At 29.5% G+C, this 27,109-nt stretch overlaps 1 protein-coding gene across 1 annotated transcript in view; it reads left to right on the top strand.

Moving 5' to 3' along the window:
* Positions 1–27,109, top strand: part of LOC129960094 (synaptotagmin-A-like) — a 66,197-nt gene that overhangs the window by 20,791 nt on the left and 18,297 nt on the right. The window contains exons 2-3 of the mRNA XM_056073201.1: positions 14,195–14,331; positions 20,094–20,311. Of these exons, the coding sequence (XP_055929176.1) occupies positions 14,196–14,331; positions 20,094–20,311 (354 nt within the window). The 5' untranslated portion in view covers position 14,195. The remainder of the gene's footprint in view (positions 1–14,194; positions 14,332–20,093; positions 20,312–27,109) is intronic.

The following is a 27,109-nucleotide window of genomic DNA, read 5'->3' as shown; positions in this document are numbered from 1 at the left end:
AATTCTGCTGATAAATATATGTCATTAATTCAATTTGTCCGCTTTCTTTTCTAATCACTTGAATACAAATTTTGTTTTAACTTCTGAGTTGAGGGGAATTTTGATTTTTCCCAAGCTTTCAGTCACTATTTTCTGCCCAACCTAAAGTTGTCTAGTACCAAGTTAAATAAACGCTTGCTCAGCTAAATTTCAAGGTGATTCCACTTTGAAGTTATATAATCTCTAAATATGTTTCCAAGAACTTTTTTCCTATTTTCTGACTTACTTTGCTGTGTGTGTTTCTCCATGGTCATGGATTAAACAATGGAATTTTAAAAGTGGTTGAAAACTGAGCACTCTAATTAATCATAGTAATAAAGCTATGATTTCAATTTAACTCTTCTCCTGCTTTGTTGCTAGAAAATATATTTCATGTATAACAAAACTTTACACTTGGAAAGCAATCGTTTCTCAAATGTCACTAAGAGATAAAGAAAATGCAAAGGGAATGATGAAAATATTTTTTTCCCCTCTAATCTATGGGATTTTTTCAAAAAAAATTCTCATGCGGGAAGAATTGCTTTCTTCTACTGGCACAAGGAAAGCATTCGGTTGCCCTTCTCGTGAATTATCTTCCCTAGGACCGTGGGAAGTATGCTTCCCACCAAATTTATCAATCTTTGTATGAAATTATGTAGGTTGGCATAAGTTCTGACAAATTTTTTTAGAAAGACAGAAACTTAGATGCTTCAGTTCTTTATCTCACACAAAATAATGCGTCTTGATTTGTTACTTAATTATTTATTAATCAAATTAATAAAACAAATTAAATTTATCTATTAAGCTAAATAAATCCCTTTCCTTATTCTAATTTCAAGCCTAAAAATATTTTAGCATAATATGACTAGAAAAAAATGGTCCTTTAAAGGATTAAGAGAGTTAACTAGCATTGCCAACTCAATAGGAATTGGTCTTTGAAGTGAAGTTAAATTGTGTGTGGGGAAATATTTGTGTAAACTATTGGAGATATTTTTATACAAGGAATCAGATGCTATATAGCCATCCTAAACAAAAATATTAAATGTGAAGAAACAGATCATGAAAGAAACAGATCAATGAAAGAAATCAATGAGAAAATCAATGAAAGAAACAGATCATGTTTTACAGTACTTGTTGAAAAATTAGACATGACACAGTTATCCGTTCTAAATAATCAATTTAGGTATTGATCAGAAATATTTCAAATAGAATTTTTGATGAGAAACACACCATCTATAAATTATTTCCTAGGAAAATATCTATTCTAGTGATCAAACCTCATTTATGATTAAATTACAGGAATTCGTAAATGAGACTAGATCAATAGAACCGTGCTCTCTAATAGTTATTCCTTATAGAAATAATTTAGTTTCCTTGCAAAACGTTGTCAGATTGAGAGTAATGAATTAAAATGAAATTTTACGAAAATATTTCGCTTATAATATGTTTTCATATACATTTGATATGTGGGAAAATTGTTGCTTTCTTTACAACATTTTTAAACGTTCTATTAAATTTATTATAGAAACTAAATAAATTTTAGTGTAACATAAATATAAGTACATTTTCATTTCACTTAGTACTTCTAAATTATTTCTGTGTGATTAAATAGGAGAATGCAAAGTTTATTCAATTAAATATTAACAGAGAAAGAATATAAAATTTAAAACTGCTTTGTCATGACGCTCAAAAGAAAAATAATAGCAAAAGATAATTTTTTTTTTTAATTTGGATAATTCTGGTAAATAATGTTGTTTGAAATACAGAATGTAACTTAAATTTTTAAAAAAATTCTTCGGTTTGGAACTTATTGTACATTTTAAACTCTGGAAAGACATTTTTAAGATATTCAATTATTTATATCCACTGTTTATTAAAAGAAAATGTGATGTCCTGAACATTCCAATGCGAACAAAATTTTATTTGCGAACTGCAGAAATATTTCAAAGATTTTAAAGCTCATTAACTTTAGTATGGAGCCAGTGCAATTGAACCACAACTAAAAAAATCATTCACTGACAACTTGTTAAATGTAACATTACTTCATCATATGTTTCCAACTCAATAGATTTGATTTTAAAGCATCTTTACATATACAGGGTGTTACCGAATTCGACCGACAAATTCAGACCGGTGATAGTAGGCATCAGGAGGATAAAGAATCACCATACAACATGGGGTCAAAAACGACGTTTAATTGGTGAAAATCGCAAAAGTATAGAGAGTGGGAGAACTGTTGAAAAGTGTAAAAAATTAATAAAAAAATAACAAATAGTGTTTAAACTATGGATTTTTTTAAGTGAAAGCACATTATTAAAATTTATTTTTTCATTTTGGTAACATGCGTATTTGTTGATCTAGGGGGTCGTAAATTACTGAAAACGAAAAAGTAGTTTAAAACCCATATTTGCAAAAATACTAAAACTTGAAGAAAAATAAAAGCTCGAAAATATAAGGAATTTTATATTCTATAATTAGATATGTGTAGTGTGAGAACTGGGGAGTTTAAAAAATATTCAAGAAAAATTAAAATTTGAACCAGAAAACATCGTTGCAACATCAGTACCGATGTTCGGAGAGAGCTTTGTCAAATTCGAAAGACAAATTCAGAGCAAGGATAATAGGCATGAAAGGTGTTTAGATAAATGCAGTGGCTTCCTTAATCCTACGAAATTTTAATGCTGGATCACACAGAGCTCGTTTGTTGGATAACTGCCCTCATGAGATTGGCCAGAATGTTCCCCAGACCTGAACCATATTAGAAATGCTTTAACGAGATATTTTGCTGCACTTATAGCACTCTGCAAACCTTCCTATGTATTCGAATTGCTTTGGCAGAGCAATGAGCTTTCCTTCCGACGAAGTTAATAAACACCATTATTTCGAGCACCGTAATCGTTTATGCATAGCTTTTGCAGCTGGTCGTACTTAGAACTCGGATACTATGCTTTATTAGTTCTCCATTTTGTTTATTTTCAAAACAGAAACTAAACCTATTGTTTTTTTCTTTTATTCCTAACTTGAAAACACTGCTTGGTTAATGTATCAGCGTAATTTCTTTAAATTCCAGTCAATAGAAATTTCAGTCACTTCACAACTTTTCGGATACTTTTCATTTTTTTTTTCTTTAATTTACACATGAACAAAAATTATTCATGGGACGATTTCCTTTAAAAGTTTATTTTACGAATAATTTACGAATATTTCTAATTAAAAATAACCGCCAAGATATTAACACGCTACATCAACAGTTGCTAACCATAAAAGTATATTATCATTATATAAAAGATTTAGCAAAAATTACATGAATAGAAAATGCCGAGACATTTATTTCGCATGTGTAATGTAATTTTCTTTAACACTTTTTGTTCTTAATTTTATTAAAAAATACAGTAGGGAACAAAATGTTATTAATACTCTTTATGACGAGAGGTTTTTCTAAAAAAATTTCTTAAGATTGTATTGACAGATCTAAATTCATTAACATTTCTTTGTATAAAAATTATCAGTTCATTTAAAATGGTTCTAGATAGTTTTTCTGTATGAAAATGCGATTCTCATGTAATTTTCTGTATTCGTGTTTTTCCCTCTTCTTTTTATGCGTGGCACATGGAATAACATAATCCTGTGTGTTAAAAATGATAATTTGAAATAAATATTATACTGATTCAGTTGTAATATGATTTACTTAATCAAATTAATCTCTTTTTCATAGATTATTCAACTACTTCCTTTTAGAAATTATTTTTTTCTGTTAAATTTCTTTAACTCGATGGATTTTTAAACAATTTATTTTATTAAATTGAACGCTATTCTAAAAATTATTTTATGTCTCTGACTTCGCTCAAAACTCATTGGTATAATATAACTAAATAAATCAAATACAGAAATAAATTTCAGACTATATATATACTACAGCTGCAGAATTTTGATATTCTAATATCATGTATTTGTTTCGCTTATGATTCTGACATATCTCGCTTATATAAGCATACTATTTCTAATCGAAAGTATTAGATGCATAATACAGGGGAATTATTTTAGTTTGAAATGAATCCTCCTCATAAGCTTATCTCCACGATAAAATGTAAAGGCAAGGAAAGTAAACCTTCCTTTTATTGATGTCAGACAGATATCATTCGGCTGCGAAAGGATGCAGGTGCCGGTACTTGCGCAACGGGATGCGCTAAAAAAAGGCAGGTGAGTAGAGACATATTTACGTTGCTTAGTAGGGGAAAAAAAAACCGCCTTGTCATATCGTAAATAAAGGAACTTTTTATTCATCCATGTTGTTCGGAAGAACTTTGTAACACATTCTAACATTCATAATTAGCTGCTCGATGTTTTGCTATCGATCCATTCGATTTACAAGGAAAATGGTAATTTCTGTGGTAACGGTAATTTCCTGTAAATTTTCTTTTCGTTAATTAAAGTGTAAATAATTTTTTTAATTAATAAAACATCATAGGATTATTAAAGTATATTTAGAGCTCATATTTTTTTAGTAAATAAAATACCAAATCTTGTATGAATTTGTCTTAAAATTGTTTTATTAAATATTTCATGGTAGGAAACACTTTACATGTTTTCAAAGTTATATCAAATGTAGTCAATCGATTAAATATAAATGGGCAGTAATCTTACAGAAAAAAATACAAAAAAAACCATTGAAAACATATTCTCTATTTAATCTTTAAAACTTTCGGCTTAAAATGAGTTGAATGAGAAGATTTAAGATATTACTGTATGTTAAAATACAATATTAGCATCTTCTGCTAAAAACGACCACAAAACTTTTCTAATCTAAAATCTATTTTGAGATACAAAATTGAATAAAATGTTCTGATTGAAATGAAAGGCTGTATTTAAAAGCAGTTGCTTCTCTTGGCTTAAAATGAAGTCCAGAATAAAAGGCAAATTGTCATATATGTACTTATATAAAACACTATAAATTATGATGATTTTAAATAATATAATTCATAAAAGAAAACATTCATTATTTCGGAATAACTGTAGCAGTATGAAATTGAAATGGAAACTGATTTATGCTAAAATTAAATTCTATGCACTAAAAATTCGCAATTTTTTCAAAATGCATGGAACAAATTAAAATTTTACATCCAATAATTCGTAGTGGAGAAAGGAGGAACAGAAAACCAAATCTTTTAGTTCTTAATACCACGCAGTTCCACTGTAAGAAAGATATTATAAGGAAAAAAGAAGCAAAGAAAAGGGAAGTTAAAAATCATTACTCATGAGATAAATCGTTGGGAAAAAAAATGACCTGAGATAAGAATGATGTCAAATGGAAAATCATGAGAAAGCGACTTGACCATGAAACATAAAGAAGAAAAGGCCAAGAAGGAAATGTAATTCTACAAAAAAAAAAAACGATGATAGGCCAATTATCCTTTACCAGTATTCTGACTGAATTGAAAATTGCCCATTCCATTTATAACACTCATATGGATCGGAATGTCCTTTGAATCATTTTAGGGAATGGTTTCCCCCTCCCCTTATTCTTAGAATCATCTGAGCAAGTGTTTGTTGGGGTAAGGAAACTCCTAGAATTGCATGGAGCTTCCAATTTTTTTGAAAAGTTCCCACTAATTTAGCAGATTGACTGTAATCTTTCAGTAAATTTATTAAGAGTAGATCGAGTATCTCAACCACATCCACTTTACTTCCAACGGAAAGAAACGTTTTTGTTGCTTTTGCGTGTTTAACTGATGCTGCTTTTCCTTTACTTCTCCTACGAGCTTCAAATAATATAATGTGTTCTTTAAGTTGAATTCTAGAATCTCTTGTTCTTAAGGCAAGTCCTTGAAGTAGCATTGTAGGATTCTTTGCAATTTATGAATTTTTCAGGATTGACGCATATTCCGGAATTGGAAATTGCATTATATGAGGTGATTATATTCTTTCCTCAGAATGTAATATAATAATAGAATCCAAAACTTTTCTTACATTGGTACTGTCTGCCAATAAAAAATTGAATTTGATTACGGGTAAATCAAATCTTAATGATCTTTGGTAGAACATTGCCAAAAAATTGTAACCAGAATTGGTGAAGAATCTTTGTTGGAATTTTTTTAAAGAAATCTTTTTGTTTCTAAGACTTGAATACCAATCGATTTAGACAATTATGAATGTTAACAGAGGATTTTACTTTTGTTTTTAAAATATCTGCGACTGTCAACAGTTAGACAGCTAGCTCATAATGAGTTCGTCGTAGTGAATAATAACTTTCCAATCTTTTATAATTGTAACCAGAATTGGTGAGCAATCTTTATTAGAATTTTTTTAAGAAATCTTTTTATTTCTACGACTTCAATGCCAATCGATTTAGACAATTATAAATGTTAACAGAGGATTTTGCGATTGTCAACAGATAGACAGCGCATAATGGGTTCGTCGTAGTGAATAATAACTTTCCTTGTTTCGAGCTTTCCGGACTTCTGTGTTAGGGTCCACCTAAAGATCGATAGATTTCTGAAGCGGCCCTGAAGTAGCCGTTAAGAGCTAACAGCCTGTTAGCGGTTTTTTGGTGACTTATTATCCGATTTGATCGAGGAGCTATTTCGCGATTGAACTGTTATTTGTTTTTGAAAATAATATTAACCTAGAGGAAAACAAGTTGTTCTTTATATATATATATATATATATATATATATATATATATATATATATATATATATATATATATATATATATATATATATATATATATATATATAAGGCTGTAAATAAAAGAATTGTGTTGTTGCGCTAATCTCTTATTTGGTCGGTATTGGACAAGATATTACAGTATTTGATAATCATTGCATATATTCATCTTTGTGTGTTTTCTTGTTTTTTATGTGAAATGATTGCTTTTAAAATGTTCTGTACCTAATTTAAATATTATTTCAAAGATACAAATGATTGTTAACTGCTCAGTTAATCCCTTTGAGTCACATACCAAATTAAAGAAGAATTGAATAGATATAAAAGTCCTGCTAAACCTGTATACTTTTGAAAGGAAATAGTTTAGTAATAGAAATAACAGACAGAATCATCTTGCCTTCAAGGAATGTTAAACTAGAGTTAATGAAACAGTTCGTGAAAGTTCGTGTACAGAATAGATCTTGCTTTGTAGACGGAATAAGTTAAGAAAAACCTTAAAGTTGAAAATTTTAAAGGCCCTCAAATCAGACTGTTTATTAATGATTATCTTTTCGAAGATTCCATGTATGAGCAGAAAGCGCGCATATTATTTATTATAGCTGTCAATGATTTTCTGAAAACTCTCAAGGTTGAAAGTTATGTTGATTTAATAAAATAATGTTTAACAGCTTCAGATACCTTGTCTGTAATATGAGCATAAAAATTCATTACTTGAACAGTCATTTAGGCCGTTTCCTTGAAAATGTTAGTGATGCAAATGAAAGAACAAGGTGAAATATTGACAGAACATGAAAAAGTAGAACAATATTTGGGCAGATGGGATAGTCATATGATGAAAGAATATTGTTGAAATTTTCAAAGAAACTGTGCAAACAAAGTTCAATCAATGGCAAATGAAAGCTTTCAAAGTGGAGTAAAATAACTTTTCCTTTTGTTTTATTTTTCTTACTTAATTTTTAATTAAATTATTGTAGATTTCCAAGTGTTGCTAAATTTTTTCAAGTAATTAAAATTTTTACAGTTTTATTAAATATTTTTTTTTAATTTAATACCTAAACTTTGTCTACTGTGTCAACGTGAATGATACCAATGTCCTATTCTATAATCAAAAGAAGGGCAAATGTCGTATTTGCCATCAGCACATGAAATGCATATAAAGGCAAAAACAAATCTCGGGCACCAAAATATACCTTGGTCTATATTATCAGTAGCACGAAGTGTAAAATATGTTTAAATTTGTTGATTTGAATGAATTATTGGTCAATAGAACCAATTTTATGGTTCTTTATCGAAAGCTAGTTTACAAAACAAACAAAAAAAAAAAAAAAACTCCTTCGGGTAGTGAAATACTGGGTGGAATTTTTTTTCTGCACTTTTAAGTGACTCAATTTCTAATTGGTTATGAAGATTTTGAACGTTACTTACTCAAATTCTATCAACGGTTCAGTTAGCTGTGAAATTGTTGCACAAGTGAAATAAAAAAAAAAGTAGAGCATTATATTTTTAATTATCTGCTTGTGCAAGATTACTCAAAACCCTTTAAAAATATTATATTTCACCAAAAGACAAGCCAGCTGCATTTTTTAATAAGTTGTCATTTGCATTATTTTTCACATATGTAATTATAGTCAGTATTACTTCCGATCCCAAATTCTGTCATCTAAAAAAATTTCAATCTGATATGCAGATGTTTTATTCAGTTTTTCCTCCTTCATTTTTGAAAGCCTCTTCCCCCCCCCCTTCTGTTTATATATTTCCTTTCTGTAGATTTATGTGTATTTATTCAGTTTTTCCTCCTTCATTTTTTGAAAGTCTCTTCTCCCCTCCCCCTTCTGTTTATATATTTCCTTTCTGTAGATTTATATGTGTATTTATCCAGTTTTTCCTCCTTCATTTTTTTAAAGTCTCCCCCCCCCTTCTGTTTATATATTTTCTTTCTATAGATTTATATGTGTATTTATTCTTTTTCAAATGCAATTTTAGATTTAAAAAAAGTTTGCATGATAACTTGTCATTTAATTTTGCTTTTATTCCCTTTTCCATTTCCTACAATTATATTTTTCTTTATTGTTTGTTCCTCTATTTCCTTTATTCATTCATTATTTGTACTTGCTTTTTTGAAATGGAATTGTTTGTGTGAAATTGTAAATGAATTGCGTGCTTAAGGTGTATGTACACACTTGAAACTTCGAAAATCGTTCAAAATATCGATTATTTTTTTTATTGCTTAATAATGTTCTCTGATCCTTTAGCTTTCAAACGATACCAAGATGTTGTGAATATTCGAAATATTTCTCGAGTTATAATTCTTTTTCTTGAGGTGCTTTCATTAAAATCTCTAGTTACGTTTTTTTTTTTTAACTCATTTTATGAAGAATGATACTTTTCCACTATGTTGATTCATTCAAACAATCATAACTCAACAAGAAATTAACCAAATACAATTATTTATGTATCAAAATAATCTGAATGAAATGGCGGATGTTTTATGCCTCAATCAAAGACATATTTATAGAAATAAATTTTTAATAGCTATTTAAAAGTTAAAATTACAGAAAAAAATCTCGCTTTTTCTATACATCGTTAATGAAAAAATTGTTAAAAAAACTATAAATTTTTATAACTTGATTGAGGCAGAAAACATGATGACTAATATTAGGCATAATTTCCAACTAGAATTGTGTGTACGTACAAATTAGAATTTAAGATATCATGTTTAAAAAAATGTGCTAATTAGCTCATTAAATATTTATTAATAATTAGTGTAATATGGTTTTTTCTCACTGAAATGAGTTTAAACATATATTAATGATCTACTGTGAAAAAACTGGATTTTTAAAGTTAAAATTTTAAAAAAAATCTAGTGTGTACGTACACCTTAAAGTTTTCTAATATCCTGACTTCTGTAATTCTCGCGCTGCATCCAGGTTCAGGAAGAGCATGTCATAACGAACAATAAAAGCGATTGACCCGTCACTACTGATCCTGTGAATCCCAGACCCAATGACCATACAAATTCAATCCTAGCTGTTTCGATCTAATGGTGTAGAATGTAAAATAAGTTATCACGAAAAGTGTCCTCGCATTACATCGCGCACCCATCATTTGAAACAGAAATCGACCCTTCAGTGTAGAATTTATACACGGCCGTTTGGCCAGGTCATTGGTGAAAGAATTCAAAACTCAAGGTGTTTGAAGCGCCAAATACCAAAAAATCCTCATGTATTTAATTCAGCCTTTCTTTTAAAGCGGGAAAAAACATTGGACAATTAGAAACAGCGAAATAGCACAACGTCTCTGTCATCTGTTTGTCACGATGTCAGTCGCTTGTTAACTTTTCATTTTCCCACATTATTTGAGTTTACTGCAACAGATTATATGTATTTAGCAGTTAAATTCTATATTCTAAACCCCTGCACTGCTACCGATTTGGCCTTTCAAAACTAAATGTTGCAGTTCTCGTTGTGTTAAAAAGACAAAAGTTCCAACAGAGCAAGCACTACGCTTGAAAAGTGCGTTACCTGTAAGGTTCTTCATTATTTCTTTACAAATTCGTGCCTTTCCTGGAATTTAGAAAAAATGTAATCTCACTGAAATTATAACAGACATAATACATAACTGTAAAAAAAATCGTAAAAGCTATGAAACTCATAACTAAAATGATTTATGTATCTATAGTAAAGAAAACCTTCGTTACAAAAATTATGCAAGCGACCTCTAATGATACGAAAATTATTTGCCATCTGAAAATACAATCAACAGTCTGAAAAATCTTCTAATTTTGTTCATTTTACATTTATAAATCCCTTTTTAAATTCACTTCTCGAAATAAGCAGGATTCAATTCCATTATATGAAGTGGCTTCGGCTTCATAAGAGTGATCCGATTTTCGAGCAGATTTAATAGACCAAATCTGAAAACAGCATCTAAGTTTGCAATAGAGCAAATTATTCTAGGATTAAGAACTGACTTTTGAATTCTGGGAAACCTTCCTCTGTGAAGTTTCGAACTCAACATCGGTGCAGATCAATACCCTCGTTTTCACGAATGGAAAGGTAGTCATTGCATTTGCAATATCATGCATTAACAATCAACATGGGAACAACAACAGTCTCTTCTTGTAAACTCAGATGCCTAATTTGATTTCTTCAAAGAAAAAGTTATGTTTTTCTTCGCATGTTTTCTCCCCCTCGGATACATAAATACATAATCAAATAAATAAATAAAAAACACAATACTTCCGTACTTTAGAGCCCATCATTTTTAATTTTTACTCAAAAAATTTAAAAAATTATGTAAAAGAATAAAGTGAGAATGATTTCTTTCAATCCTTTCGTTTCTAAATCGGAAGGATATGACGGTCAAATGACGAAGACGACACCGGGATGTGTCATTTAAAAAAATTTTAGTGATAATTCTTATTAAAATTTAAGGATTCACATAAAAAAGCATCAATTCAATATTTTAATTGAGACATTTTTTTTTCACTAAATTTGATCTTTCCTTCAAAAGTTCTCTATCAAAAACAAACAACCAGAATGATATAACCTTTTGTATACAAAATCAAATGTGTGTTTGCGGGGTCCTGTAGTAGAAACTTCAGAATATCATGAACCATTTCCAAACTGTAAAAGTTTAAGTGCGAAATCTGAGGATTTTTCAAATTTTTCACCTATTTGGCAAATATAAGAACGACATCATTTAGCAATGAATCATAATTTTGCATATAATCTGCTTTAAGATCTAGTTAATATTACAAACAACAATTATTTCAAATTTTATGTATATACATTAAATAAGAATAGGCACTTTGTTCGTTCAAACACCAGTCGAAAGTATAAAAGAGCTCATAAATTTGTCTTTTAATATTTCTGCAAATTTGGTAAATAAAATCCTGAAACTTTGTGTGTGCATAGATGAATATAAGCTTTTATTCTATATATACGATTTTATCCTATGGGGGCAGTATAAAATTTAATTTTCTAACTTAATGTAAATCTATATAGAATTCAAATTTTCATACAATTGCCTATCTGATTTTATTAAATTTTGAAGTTTGCCTTTCATGAAGAGGGCACAACTTTAAAAATGCAATTTTTTATCAGTTAGGTGAATACCCTTAAAAGCCTGTCTTATTAACTGCTGCTGGCTGTATAATGCAGTAAATCTGAGCAGATTTTATCAAATATCCATCGAACTGCCCATTCAATCAACAGGGATGTTTAGTTTCGTTCGATGTGGTGGTTTGGAAAGTTGCCCACAATTAAAACGGTCGCTTCGTGTAATTTCAAAACGGATGTTTATTTAATTAAAGTGCAACTGCGATTTCCGTGTGGCTCCGAGGCAGCAAATCGTTAAATAAATACTATCCGAAATTTCTGCTGACACATCATTCGATTTCAATATGTCAAAATTGGATCGACTGCAAAATAATTATTGTTTCTGTGGGAATTACTTTGTTTAGAAGCCATCTACAATTGGAATAATTTTTTACTCTCCGAATGGTTTATAAATAGATCGATATATATAAAAATTCTATACTAAATCAAACATCTCTAATAAAGCAAGCTTCAAACCATGACAAAGAGAAAAATTATATAAAAAAAATAAATAAAGCACATTTGAATTCTTTAAAATTGGAACATTGAGACAGAAGAAAAACTCAGAATGTAGCTGCTTTTCGTAATTCCCATTAGGAAGGTAGTTATTGAAAAAAACTCTTAACATTGATTGCTTATGCAGAAAGTTATTCCGATATAACAATAACTTTATTTTGTTTGCAAATTTTCTAGTATTTTTTTTTCCATCGCAGGTTTCGCTAAGTCTTACTTTTATTTTTACTAAGTAAAGTTTAGAATATTACTTTTAAGCTCAAAATTGTTTAAGAGCTGCTGGTTCAAATGTCGAACTTTTCATTCGATTACAGTTCGTAATACTATAGTGCTTCAAATCGGAACAACTTTGGAAACTAAATTTCAAAATATAGTTTACTTATTTAGAAATTTGAGCATATGAAATCTTGCACTTGTACATAGTTTTAGAAATGAAAGAAATATTGAAAGGGTAAGGAGCTTTATAACGCGAGTATTTCGTCCATTATTCGATTTTCATTGTAAAAAATGCCTACTGAATAATGTTTCAAGCCTTGCAATGAAAAGCACAAAATAATCCTATTAAGGGAAAAATTTGTCTTCTGAATTTGAACTAGCCATCATTTCTAAAGACATATTTTTAAACTTGTCAAAATGACTTGAAATTATATGCAGTAAACATTTTACTGTTGATTTATATTTAAAATTGCAATATAAATGTTTAAAAGTCATTATATTAGTTTCACAGTATGCTTAGAAGAAGAGAAACATCGTTAATATATTTCAAACATACAGGATTATTTTTTTTATTGCTTGATTCATGTTTCGTTTTGAAACAACACGAGGGTTATTTTAAAGCACCGGAGACAACACCTTACTGTCTAAATATGAATATAATAATTATTTATAAGCATTGAGTGCGCTTATTTATCTTATCTCGATAACCTATGTCTCATAACTTGAATTTCTGTATAGAATTTGATTAAATAAAAAAATGTTCCTTTGGAAAAAAGGAAATTGTTGGCATTGTTGAATTTTTTATTGCAACTTCCTCGGCAGCTATGGGAACTTTTTTTTTATTCAATCGTGGATTCTAGATTCAAGATCAACCATCTTCCCACAAACGTGGTTTGTCATCAAAATGTGAAGGTTCGTTCCAACGCATTTCAAAAAGGGACGTTAATTTGTCAAACATATAAAAAAAAATTTAATTTTTGATCAAAATTATAAAATTTTAAATTATCCGATATTAAAAAAGAAGGGGTTTAAAAAGCAGTTTCCACTCTTCATTAATAATTTTACATGGGATTTGTGAAAGCAAAAGCATATGAAAAAAAAGTGCAGAGTGACTGTTTATTTCCTGACAAATATGTAAAAAAAAATTAGACAAAAAGTCTGCAAACATTTTCAGCAAATTATGAAATTCTGACTTGTATGTTTGGTATGGTTTTAATGCATCTACTTAATAACACAAATAATAACAGATGGTCATTCTTACTTAAACCTGAAGAGGCATAAAATTGTTTACTGCTATGTGTAACCTTGATATCATCTTCGAACTATACCTAAATGAAAGTTAAAAAATAATGTGTCATTCATCAAGCAATCAATATTACTCTCGAATATTTCTGATTAAAAGTATTATAATCCATTGAAAATTATTTTTACTCCCAAATTAATTGACTCGTGTCTTTCACAAAAATCAGTTTGAAAACATTTTCTATTAAAGCAATCAACCCAATATCCATATTTTTCCCCAAAGGAATTCTCTTTTCTCTTTTATTAATGGATTTTTGTATGAGAAATGCGCTCAGTGCACTTTTAATGTAATTAATTACACTTTTAATGTAAAAATCTGTATTTGTTTGCATTTTATTCCATCACTTAAATCTACTAAAGTAGAATTCTATTATTTTCAGGATGTTCCAGCTGACTGAAAACGAGAAGATAATTATTTTGTCAATATGCATTGGTTTACTAGCCTTTACAACATTGATAACAATATGTGTAGTGGTCCCATCCTGTTGGTTGCATGTTTGCCTAAAGAAAATTGCAAGTAAGTAGTAATTGTATGGAATCATTTATTTCCTAGCATGCTATTGGCTTAAATAGGTAAATTCAAACATAACTTTCAAATTATACCAATTTTTTTTATCTTGCTCTTTCCATGACCTTTAATTGTTAGATAATTTGACCACATTATTCGTTTTGTCTCAGTTAAACATCCAGTCACAAATTTCATTTGTTCAGCTTTCCTTAATGCAAAAACGTAAGTCGCGGTAAATATTTAACAATTTAGTGCCATCATTTATTTCTGATAATTTTATAAAGTGACATTTTTGTTACTTTACGTAAACTTCTTTATAAAATTATATTTAATTTTTTTAACAAGAAATTAATATCAATAAGTAAATCACACATAACTAGTATCTGAAACAATGAATTTCACTCTTTGCAAAACTCATTCCAGAATATAAAGCAGTATTTACGATACTCTTATTTTACCTTACCGACGAGCTTCGATAATAGTTGTGGCGGATTGTTACGAGTGAGGATAGAACCTGGCACCTTGTGGTTTCGCAGCCCAGTAACATGACCACGATACAAAAGCAATTGCTCGGGTAGCGTAGTTCTTAACTGGCTTATAAGCTTTTCACCACATAGTCATCTCCCTCCTTGATAAATCTTTCAATATGTTGGAAGAGAAATTCAGATATTTTAATCTTATTTTTGATGTAGTTTAATTGATATTTAATTCTACCGCAGATATTTATGAATTGTGATAGAGATTTTATTGAAATTAGAAATAAAATAGAAATGAATTTCGATGTTATTTGTCAGTTTCAACTTACTGGTTTCCGATTGAAGTTTTCTGATGACCATTTCTTTCAGAAAGGTTCCGTGGTTATTGCTATCTGTATAACCTTTTCATGAGACTATAACGAAATATGGATCTGGTAAAGATGATCCAGTTGAAATAAAAAAGTTGGAGTAAGAAATAAATCATCATTGGTATCAACAAAATGGAGTAAAAAAGTAAATTGATGTAGTCTGATAACCATTTCTCCAGAAAGGTTCCTATGCTATTGCTATCTGCCTAACGTTTTCATGAGACTATAACAAAATATGGATCTGGTAAAGATGATCTAGCTGAAATAAAACAGTTGGAGTATAAAATAAATCATCAATGGGATCACCAAAAAGAAGGAAAAAAAGTAAAGTCAAAATTATTTTCCTTTGTGTGGCGAGTGCACTAAATTCCTTATGAGTTAGAATAGCATTTTAACAGACTTTTTGCAGTGATATTTCAGAGAATTAAATCAAATGCTGGAGCATGAATTAAAATTAAAACTAATGCTCCCTTATGCTCTGAAATCTTCAACTTTTTCTTCAAAGATTTTTCCTAACTTGTTGATATCTATAAAACTTATATGCTTATCACTCGACTTGAAATGAATAGTGATGAACCAATGAATACATTTGTGGTAAAATTGACTATTTCTAAATATATTGTCTTTACTAAAACTTTATGAGGCTGTACACATATCATTTATTCATATTTTTTTACTCTATCTAAAATTAATTTTATAATGAATGGGCTACAAAATTCAGTTCTAACTTTTAAAAATCACTTAAATTTATTGTTGGACATGGTTGCTTTGCCGTCACTTTATTCTCACTTTAACGCTTATTTTAAGAGATTTTAAACATGATTTTCCAAACAAAAACTCTAATACTTATTATCCAACATTTTTTAAGAATATTTGCTGAAGTATTTGTATGAAAATTCAAAACATGAAATGATAAAAATAGTTTAAAATTTGGCAATAAAAATGGATGTTTATGATCCATAAGCAAGTTATATAACAATTTAGTCTATCGCCAATTCGATATTTTCATTGCGGCCGTGTCTTCCAAAAATGGAGGTAAATTTAATAATTAATTATTTAAAGTTGTCCTTTTTGAAGACACTTTAAATAATTAAAGAAAAGACTGAACATTTTCAATAAAATGAAAATTTTAAGATATTTCTAGAAAATGTATCAAATCTCCTTATATTATAGCAGTTTTTTCTTATTAATAAAAAGCTATTTTCCAGTTTTTATTCAATTTTTAGTGACTAAGAATGAAATTAGTAATTTATTTCCTCTCTTTTGAGAGGTGATTTTCAAATTTAAAATTGAAATCAAGGGTAGATTTTCAGATCCTACCTTCCACGTGTTTGGTACTTCCAACATGTTTCGCATAGTCTGAAGCCGTCTTTCATCATACGTTTTGTCTGCATTCAAAAGCATTAAATTTTTTATTCTCTGTTGAATTTGACAGCTAAGTTAACATTTCGTTTCAGTCATTGTGAAATCCCAATTGACATTTCTCAACGATTGCACGAATTTCAATCACCAGTGAAATATGGATTCACTTGCTTTTCAGAAACTCAATTTTATAATGAGCATTTCGATCTTAACTTATATGCTAGATTAATTCACATCTCACATCTATTTTTATATTGTTATAGAGCTGTAAATATATTTTTATTGCAGGAATACGCAATTAAGTTCGAAAACATTTCAAACATTTGATTGTTCCAGTTAATTTTTTTTTTTTTAATTTTGTGAAATCATACAAATGTTTCAAGCTGTCAAAAATTTTAAAATTTTTTTTCCAAAATGTAATAGTTTTTATTAATATTCCAGGATTTTCCAAAAACTTCTAGAATATTCCAAGAATGTTAAAGAAAATTCTGGAATGTGTACAATGATATATAATCTACAAAAATTTATTTAATGTTGCATAATTCTGAATTGTTTCAAAATACAAGAATATTTAAAATAATCGAGAATGTTCTAAAATGTTCTGGAAATTTAAAGAGGTTCTACAAATTTCGAAAATGCAATTGCACCTGAGAATATTCGAGAATACTCACTAATGTAATAGAATTTTAACCTTTTATTATGGTCTCTGCCTCCAGATGTGGTTGTGGCAAGGAGTCTAACATCTTTAGCATTTTTGTTCAATTTTACGTCAAATTTGAATGAAATTATACTTGTGTTAGAAATTAAAACTCTATTATCTGTATATGTAATATACCGATATTAATCATAGCATGAAATTCACAATGGTGCATTTTCAAGCATATTTTAACACTGTTAACACGGAAACATTTCGGGAGCATGAGACATCAAATCAACAAATCCAGAGGTCGGCAATCTATTGAAACGGAAGAGCCAAAAGCAACAATTTACAAATTTTTCCAATTTTTAAAGAGCCACTAACAATTTTCAATATTATAGTATTCAATATTATAGTATTTGCTTATATATATTTGATTTAAAATAAATGGCTTTAAATACGGAATAATCTTTATTCATATAAAACACAAATATAGATAGATATAAATCGATCCTTCATGTTTTTTAAAGTTATGCTGAAGTAATTCATGTCAATAGTTGCATTGGTCTCATCGAGATATTACTTCAGATTTTTAATATGAAGTAATCTACCGCTCCCCATGTCTTCAATAAAAAGAAGTAATTTTTTTTCTCGAAACAAACTACTTCTTCAAGCAAGGCGTAGGCTAGGTTGCCCTTTCCTTGCAGTTTTAGATTTAGTTCATTTCGTTTCATTGTTTCAATAGTATCTACCATGAAGTTGAATTTTTGAAGCCATTTGTCTTCTTCCAATTCGAGATGTTCCATATTTTTTTCATTGAAGAATGTTTTTATTTCGCACAAAACAAAACGTTGCAATACGTTACCTCTGGAAAGCCATCGCACTTTATTGTGCAGAAGTAGGTCAGAAAACTGGATATCTATTTCTTGAAGGAAATCTTTAAACTGGCTATGGTAGAGTGCTTTTGTCAAGATTCTGTTAATCATCTTAATTACCAAGTTCGTGAACTCTATTTCGGCCGGAAATGTGTGGGCACAAAGCGCGTCTTGATGAATTATGCAGTAAAACGCTAGAATTTCGTGGTTTATTTTTTTCTGAAGAATTGATGTTACCCTCTATGTATTCCTGTCATACTTCTGGCTACATCAGTTGCTATAGAAACAATTTTATTTATATCGATTCCATTGTCTTCCAGGCCTTTTTGCACAGTATTTGCTATATCTTCTCTACGAGTTTGCCCTGAGAGCGGTAGCAATCCTAACAATTCTTCTTTTGGACATTGAGACGACATATACCTGACGAAAAGGGTAACTTGTGCCGTGTCTTTTATGTTGCAAGACTCATCTATCGCAAGTGATAAGACAGAAGCCAGTTGAATATCTTCCACTTGCATATTATTACATTTGAAGACATTTTAGTAGTACTATCTTGTACTGTTTCAGCAGATAATGGCAAATCTTTGATTTTTTTCATAACTTCTGCTTTGTTTTTTTAACAGTTCTTCAAATGCACGTATAAAACAATCTTTGACGTACTCACCATCTGCGAATGGTTTTCCTCTTTTTTTAATTTCTAATGATACTGCAAAGCTTGCCAGATTTACATTATTGGAAGATTGCGCCCAGCTACTTAGCATAGAACTTGAGTGTTTTTTGGAGCTCTTCAACAGCTTTTTTTTGTGCATCACCGGTTGGTATTTACCAGCAAACTGGGTAATGTTTTGTAGTGAAGTGTCTCTCCAAATTTGATTTTTTTTTATTGTGTGAGAGTTTTTCATGGCAAATGAGATAAGTCAAAAGGCCATCTGTGTTGCATATGAAGGCAAACGCCTCCATCCAATCCTGATTGAATTCTCGGTTTTCTTCTTCAGTTCTCTTTTTTATACCAGATGCAATGCTGAAGCGGAGCTGAAAAAATGTTTTAAAATTTTACTTAACTATCTAAAACGACAGATAATTTATTTACCATTATTATTTCGTTAACACGATCCTCAGATATGTAATCCAATTCTGTTACTGATTTTATATTATACGCATACATACCTTTGAGAAGATAATTCGCTTCTAAATCGTATTCTTCTTGAAAAAACAAGCGAATAGACACGCAAAAACGGCAGGCGATTAAGTTAACGCACATGCAATGTAAGGTCGACCGTTTATCCCAGATTAACTGACTGAAAACATGTTTAGGGTCTAGACATGCTGTCTAGACTCTAAACGGTGACTGTTTGTGTGAGAACAGAAATGAAATGCAATTTACTGAAAGATAAACATGGTCACGGAGTCTCATCTCTAAGAACAAAATAATAGTTCAAATTTATCTCATTATGGTCATGTTATTCGTAGCGATTTGTATTTGACTATTATGTTAATAGAAGCTGTTGAGAGATTAGGTACTTAAAAATATATTCTTATTTTTTAAGGTTTTTGATAGTAAATTATTAATTTTTCGTATGGAACTGGAGAGCCACAACTTCACATTAAAAGAGCCACAGGTTGCCGACCCCTGAATTAATCCATTCGGTATAGACTTCTTGAAATAAGTCTGTCAGCGTGATGCTTTGATTAAATGCCTTGCGATTTTTAAAATAGAACTTCAAATTTTGTAAATACCGCTGACAGATTTTTAATCGCTTCAAGAAACGAACAATTCTTTGTCGACATTATGATTCTTTGTCGGGCATTAGACCCCCAACTGCTTTGTTACAATTCCTGTCTTCAATGAAAACTTATTAATTGCCCGAGATTGCCTCGAGTGCAAATTAGCTGGCCATTCGAACGTTGATTATATAGTGAAATGGACTTAATGTTTAAAAGTAGTGAAAAATGTATCAGAATAATGCTCGGTGTTTCTACAATAGTTGTTTCATTTTTATCTTTTCATTTTCGTAAGAACTGATTGAGCTGTAAATGCTTTCATTTCTATCAGAAAAAAGAAAATTAAAATACGGAATCGAAGGATTAGAAGAAGGTACCTACATCAAATTGACCGGAGCACCTCAATATACTGTCGAATGTGGACCTCCTGTGATCCGAAGCAGTAGCAAAAGCAATTCCTTGCATGGAAAGAATGGCCGCAAGAGAGAAGATTCTACTTACAGCAGTATGTCATCAAGTAGCCAGGGCAATGCATCTGTTTCCAACTACGTATGTATTCAATAAGTTGTTCTATTTTTAAGCAATCGATTTTCACGTTGACCTTAAATTTTTTGCTTTTAATTTGCAGCGACTCCCTTTCATCTATATATGCTTTAAATAACATCGATTCCCTAAATCAAATGACTGTTAAAACACAATCCACTCTGCGTTTTCTCTGAAACAAAGGTGTGCAAATTTTCTTATCTTTTGTTAGAGGTCATACGAGAATCTGGTAATGAAAGTGCGGATTGGCTTGCGTTAAGAAGCGACAAAATTAGCTAATTTCATTCCTATGAGTATTCCGAGATCTTATTTAAAGAATGACTTTAAAGATAAGGTTATATATGAATGGCATACCTTATATTAAAAATATCAAATAATGCACAGTTCACTAAGGAATTTATTTCTTCCTTACAGAGACGCTTAAAGTCTGCTTTGAGTTTAATTTTAAGCTTAACCAGTTTCTGACTGGGCACGGAAATTTAAAACGCTTCAATTTGTCGCAGACTGATTCTTTCGTTCGCAGACCGTTCGTACTACAGTGGTGCAGTCCAGGTTGCAAAGCATTTGATATTTTAATGCATCAAATTTATTCCCGAAAGACGTAAACTCAGGAACTGCCTTCTAAAGAACAGTATAGCTTGGCCTCCTCATTTATCTGCCTTAGTACAGAGTAAATCATCTTTCAATCCCTTTAGTACATATATTAATAGTATTTTTCCCCGTATTATTTAGACTTTATTTCCGTGTGTTTGCCTACATATATTTGCATATATACTTTAATGCTTTTGTATTTGTAGTTTTATATTTTATTTTTATTTGATCATGCTTTTCCAATTGTATTATATCATTTACTGTATGTTTCCGTTAGTTTGTAAGCAGTTTTGTTTTATTTTTTGTTTGTAATTGTTTTTTCCTTGTTTTCTCCATTTTTTTTTTTTAATTTGCATTTGTGTTTGCGTCCTTTATATTTGAAATTTCATGTACTATCAATTGTGTACTGACTTGCGTATGTAAGCTTTGTGGTATACTTGTTGTCACACAAGGAGTATATATATAGAAAATCAATAAATAAATAAAATAAAATACCTTAAAAGTATTTTAGCATTTAACTCGAAACTGTACTAGAAATAAAATATAATGGCCAAATGTCTATTTTTTTCTCGTTCACACAAGTATTCATCCACAAGAATTACGTTTCAGAAAATAAACTTTTCAAAAATAAAGTTCGAGCGCTCGTGTGTGTGTGTGTGTGTGTGTGTGTGTGTGTGTGTGTGTGTGTGTGTGTGTGTGTGTGTGTGTGTAGAATATTTTATGATTTGGTGAAGTAAGCTATTGAGAAAAGACCACTTATGCATATACAGGCTCACTTTGATTGTGGCCGAAATGTTAGTTTCTAAACAGCAAAGATACCTTATATTGTCAATTGTAAAAAAGCTATAAATGATGTAAATAATTCTCTTTTATTTGTTGTTTCAGTCAATAAAAGTAATTCTGAATAAATTAGGATACCTCCAATTACCCTTGTTATCTAGTCCTATAGATCATATTTATTTTTTTTAAAAAAACAGATTTTCTAACACATACAATAAAAAAACAATTCCTTTTTTTTTTTTCTCCTAAAACTGACCTAGTAATAGCTATTTAAAGTGGCGGTCATATACTAATTTTTTTTCAAGGAATGATCATGAACTTTAGAAAGAGTAAAATGTTTAGACAAATTTGAAAATACCACTAACTTTTTGTTGGTTTAAATATTCAATAGAGAAGAGTGAAATGGATAAACAGTTGGCGCGAAAAAAATAGTTACATACAACTTGTGTAGTAAGCAACGTGATAAAATGAACCAAATTATTTCGCTACAATATGAAATATTATTTAATATGCGGCTATATTAAACAATTTTATAAACTTAAAGCAAAAATAACTTTGCCTTCATATTTGCTCGAAACAACTTCCTTCGACTGAAATATAGAGGGTATTTACAAGTTTTTTAAAAATGATTTCGATAAAGAATTTTTTTAAGCAAATGATTTGGAATAAAAATTTCTGGCAATAGCTATTATTTGAAATGCAAAAATACACTTAAATTTATACTTTCAAAATGTCCCATGTAAATAAAGCTGTAGATTGAAGGATATGTTTTTGCGCTTTCCGAAAACTGATATTCCTATTCCATAATTCAAAGACGTTTTAAAATTCATGGCATTAAAGTTTTGAGTGAAAAGTGAACAACATTATTAATTGGAAAGGGAAAACCGTCAATAATTTTTCTTCTACATAGAAAGAAGATTCCAAATGAGTACCCGAAAAATGTGTGAAGTTTAATTTTCATAAATGTATTTACATAATGTATTAACATTTACATTACATTTACATAATGTACATTACATAAATTTACATAAATGTATGAAGTTTAATCACCTTATATATGCAAAAGCAAACTAAATGCAAATAAAGGATTAAATAGGGAAATGTGACTGAAAAAACTGAATTGCATAAATAAAAAAAAATTGCAAGAAGATCTCAAATAAGAAAAATATGATATATAACAAACAGATTTGGTACAAATGTTTAATGCCATTAGCTTTTTTTTCTTCTTTTCTTTTCTTTTTTGTATCCGTGACATCTGTATCCTTTATTCGTTAAAACAGTTGTTCACTGAACAGGTATAGTTATATGTCTGGGAGAAAGAAGCTATTGTGCTTTGTCTTCTGTATCTGCCAAAGGTTGACAATGCGCATGACATTTAATAATGTCTTCATAATCTGAAGCGGGGTAACACCAAGTTCATGCAAGTAAGAATCGACTTTCCAAAAGGAAATAATTCTGAATGGGTTGATCTTAAAATGGGATAAATAAACTAAATAACGTTTCACTAAATTTGTTTTTAGTTAATTTTTTCAAAGCAGTAATTATATTAATAAAAAGCCTTGGCGATATGAAACAAGATGTTTAATTGATGAAATTTGTATTTTTAAAACAGTGGAAGCTTTTTCTTTTTAGGATGAGTAATATGCTGCAATGATATTGATTGAACATATATGAATATTTTTTTTACCGTCAAATCTAGTTAACCCACATCGCATCTATCTCCAGAAAAAAAAAAAAAAAAAAAAAAAAAAAAAAAAAAAAACTTAACAACGCAACATTTTTATTTCCTTTTAGTAATCTGAAGAGAATAACTAAGAAAGCAGGGAATTTGCGTTATTATTATTAACTGGGAGGGAGTTTTTTTTCTTTTTTTTTTCTTTCGTTCTTTCGGAAATGTGAACTAAAGACATATTTTGCCATGCTCTAAAAACTCCTATAACTTAGCATTTCGAAGAGAATTAACTTTTCATCCTGATAATATTCATGGAAATTTTCAATACAGTAACACATTTTCAGACATGTTTTGCAAACATGGTTAAAAAATATTTCAAAGAGTTTTTTTAAATTAACAGCACATCTTAGTAATAACCAAAAATTATTTTTTTTACAAATTTGTATGGTAATTTCAGTTTCAAAATTTTTTTTTTAAAAAAAAAAACTAATAAATAAACAACCGTAAATTTTCCAAAATTTCAAATTTTAAAATTTTTATTTACCAGATGAAATAAGCGAAGTAAAGGTATATTAATTTTTAAAATTTAAAAATTTTAATCAATAAATTTTATGAAAGAGAAATGATAAAACTGATAAAAAAAAGTCAATATTAATTATATCGTATCATATCCCCCCCCCACACTCGCACATAAAATTTTGGACTTTAGGTAACGCTGCAAATGCTTCGCATGACATTGGCGAACAGTAGTTACGAAATACAGATCTTTCGCTTGATTCTAGCATTTTTATTGAATCTACCCTGCGAATTAATTCTTCCTTCCTCCAAGGAATTGACCTTCTGTCGGGCAGTACTTTTCCATGCATGTAAACTCGATGGTTCAAACTTGTAACAACCTAGGCAAAAGAAATTTGATTCAAGGTTTTATCATCTAAAATATAAATTTTTAGCGAATTTTGAACCAAATCTGTCTGGGAATTGACCCTCTGTCGGTCTTTAGTTTCTCATGCAAGCTCGATAACTCAGAAAATTTAATGACTTAAATAAATGAAATTTGGTATGTGAACGTCTGATTACAATTGTAGTTCTGTCAAATTTTGGTCTCAATTAGTTTGAAAAAAAATCGTTTAAAATATACATTTGTTTTTCTTTTATTTGCGCTTTAATCGCCTATGACTGTACGCTAGATTCATGCTTCCGTTATTATTGTTCACTAAAGGCATGCAGTTACTACACAAGTACTGGTTTTCTATACTATATTACGGAGCACACATCTCTCATGTGGAAAAATAAAAATCTGAATCCTCGTAGCATTCAGGGGTTTGACTAAGGTCATAATTTTATGCGGGGAAGGTGATAACCCTTCATAACAGGGTATGTGAGAGAAAGTTTCGGGGGAGAGTGCATTCTCGCGGGTTTAAAGATAGATTGCACAGGCAAATGCACTTTGTTTTTTTTATTTTATAAATGCTATTTCACAAAAAATGGTGCCATAAAAGCAGAAAACAACAAAAGAGGCAAGTGATGAGAAACTTGGACACGATCGAAGTTTCAAGGAAAACAATGATTTTCTCTTTTTATTGCAGAAACATCACATTTTCGAGAACACGATGAAGACATCAAAAATATCATCATATATTTTGTAACACTTTGAAACTGTAGGGGATGAATCCAACAGATCCATTAAAGAGCAAAGCTAGAGAAACGTTTATAAATGGTCAAAGTCGACAGCAAAAAAAAAAAAAAAAAAAAAAAAAAACTACAAAAATGTAATTGGATTAATTCGTCAGGGGAACATCCGAATTATTGGTAGAATAACTTTTTGTAGCAATTTTGAACATCAGTCAAAAGAACCCTTAAAATAATTAAAAAGAAGAGCCATGCGTAGCGTTTCGACTTTTTTTTTTTAATGTTAAGATGTAATTGAGAATGGTATTTATAAGCGATGCGTTTTGTAACGTTGGCTATTATGCAGAGTGGCGGATTGTGCTTTAAATCACAATTTTATTCTTTTCCCTTGTTCTCAAGCAACAGTTCAACTTTTGTACGATTTTAAAGTAATTTGTAGATAGGAGCCTGAGCAATATCCTCATAACACTGATGCTAAAATGGAAAAATAGTGCATGGAAAAGCGTTCACACTTTTTTATGAGCTCCAAAAAGAAATTTGCCCTAAAATATTGTTGTGCCAGTGTTTCTTTTAAAGGTGTGATTTTCACATGATACAGACAGTTTTATGTTAAACAATTGAAGTTACTGAAAATAGACCTAAGATGCGTTTGAAACGCTCAAAGACTGTGCAATTCAGGAGACTGCGCAAGTTAAATTTCTTTTTAAACTTGAATTTAAGTGGTTAGAAAAAATAATATCTTAAAAAAATGCTAAAAATATGAATTGATCGCACCCTTATCTGTATATACAGAAAGTAACAAACAAAAACACAAAGTAATATAGGAACAAAATAAAAATGTAACAACTATGAACACAAAGTAAAACCAAAAGTCAACCAGAGATGCGAAATGAATGCTGAGCTACTTACATCCTAATAATTTACAGAAAATATCTTAACACCTACTGCTTTCACAATAATTTTATTTGCAAAGGAGGTAATAGATTCTAACAAATAAAAGGTATCCCATAAAGAACTAGTTTTTCCTTTCTTCTGGTTAACTTATTTGGAAGAATTCGTTGTTTAAAAATCAATTTAAGCTTCAGATACGTTGATGGTCTAATTATATTTAACATCCAAGATTTAAACTGTATCTAAAATATTTATACAGACGAGTTAAAACTTATCAAACTTAAAACTTAATCACCAACAACCTGTAATGATTTTAGATCCAAATATAGAGAGTCAAAACAATTAAAAAATTGATATTTATGAGAAAAGAAACAAATTCAAATTTAGCATTAATGTTTGCATCTTCAGAGATCGAATATATCCAAAAAATTTATAAAGGTACTAATTTAAATAAATTTATAAGAATTAATAAAATATGCAACACAACAAACTCAATTAGAAATCAAATGAAGTGCTTGATAAATAACCTCACTATTATTATCTCAGCATCTATTTTTGAACCTTTAATTCCCTTTAGATATGTATATTTTTGAAAGTCGACTCTTATTTTTTTTATTATCCTTTATACCAAGGAGAGCAAGTACTGAAAATTCAATTAAACCTAAATAATAATATATAAAATAGTTTGTAAATGATGTGATTTAAACATTACAATTAACTTCACAGTAATCATTATATATGGATAGCCCATGAATACCAAATGTATCATGAGAATATTTTAAAAAAAAGAAGAAAAAAAAACGTTTAGAAAACAAAATGTTATAAAATCAATTCGAAATTTTTATGTTAAACTTGTATTGAGAATTTTCTTCATTCTAATTATAATAATTTAAATAAGGCCCAAGTAAAAAAAGTCCAGTAGTTGTTATCATGGCAGTTATAATACATTGGTGAAGTACAACTGAAAAAAAGATATTTATATTTATACACTACTTAAAAAAATATAAAATAATAAATAAAATATAAATTACAAATCTCTTAATCCACCAAAAAGGAATATATCTATAAATAATAATGAAAAAGATATATATATAAGCATTATTTTATGTGAAGCAGAATGCAGTTTGAAGACAGTGAAGATACTTTTAATTTCGTGACGTCGTTTTATTTCATTTTGAAGAAGCAGGCATATGTACAAGCGATGAGCACACAGAACGACATAGAAAAGGAATGAGGAAAAA

This window comes from Argiope bruennichi, chromosome X2 (assembly GCF_947563725.1).
Source record: "Argiope bruennichi chromosome X2, qqArgBrue1.1, whole genome shotgun sequence".
NCBI lineage: Eukaryota > Metazoa > Arthropoda > Arachnida > Araneae > Araneidae > Argiope > Argiope bruennichi.
The sequence above is the reverse complement of the archived record's forward strand: the minus strand, read 5'-3'. Positions and strand labels throughout refer to the sequence as shown.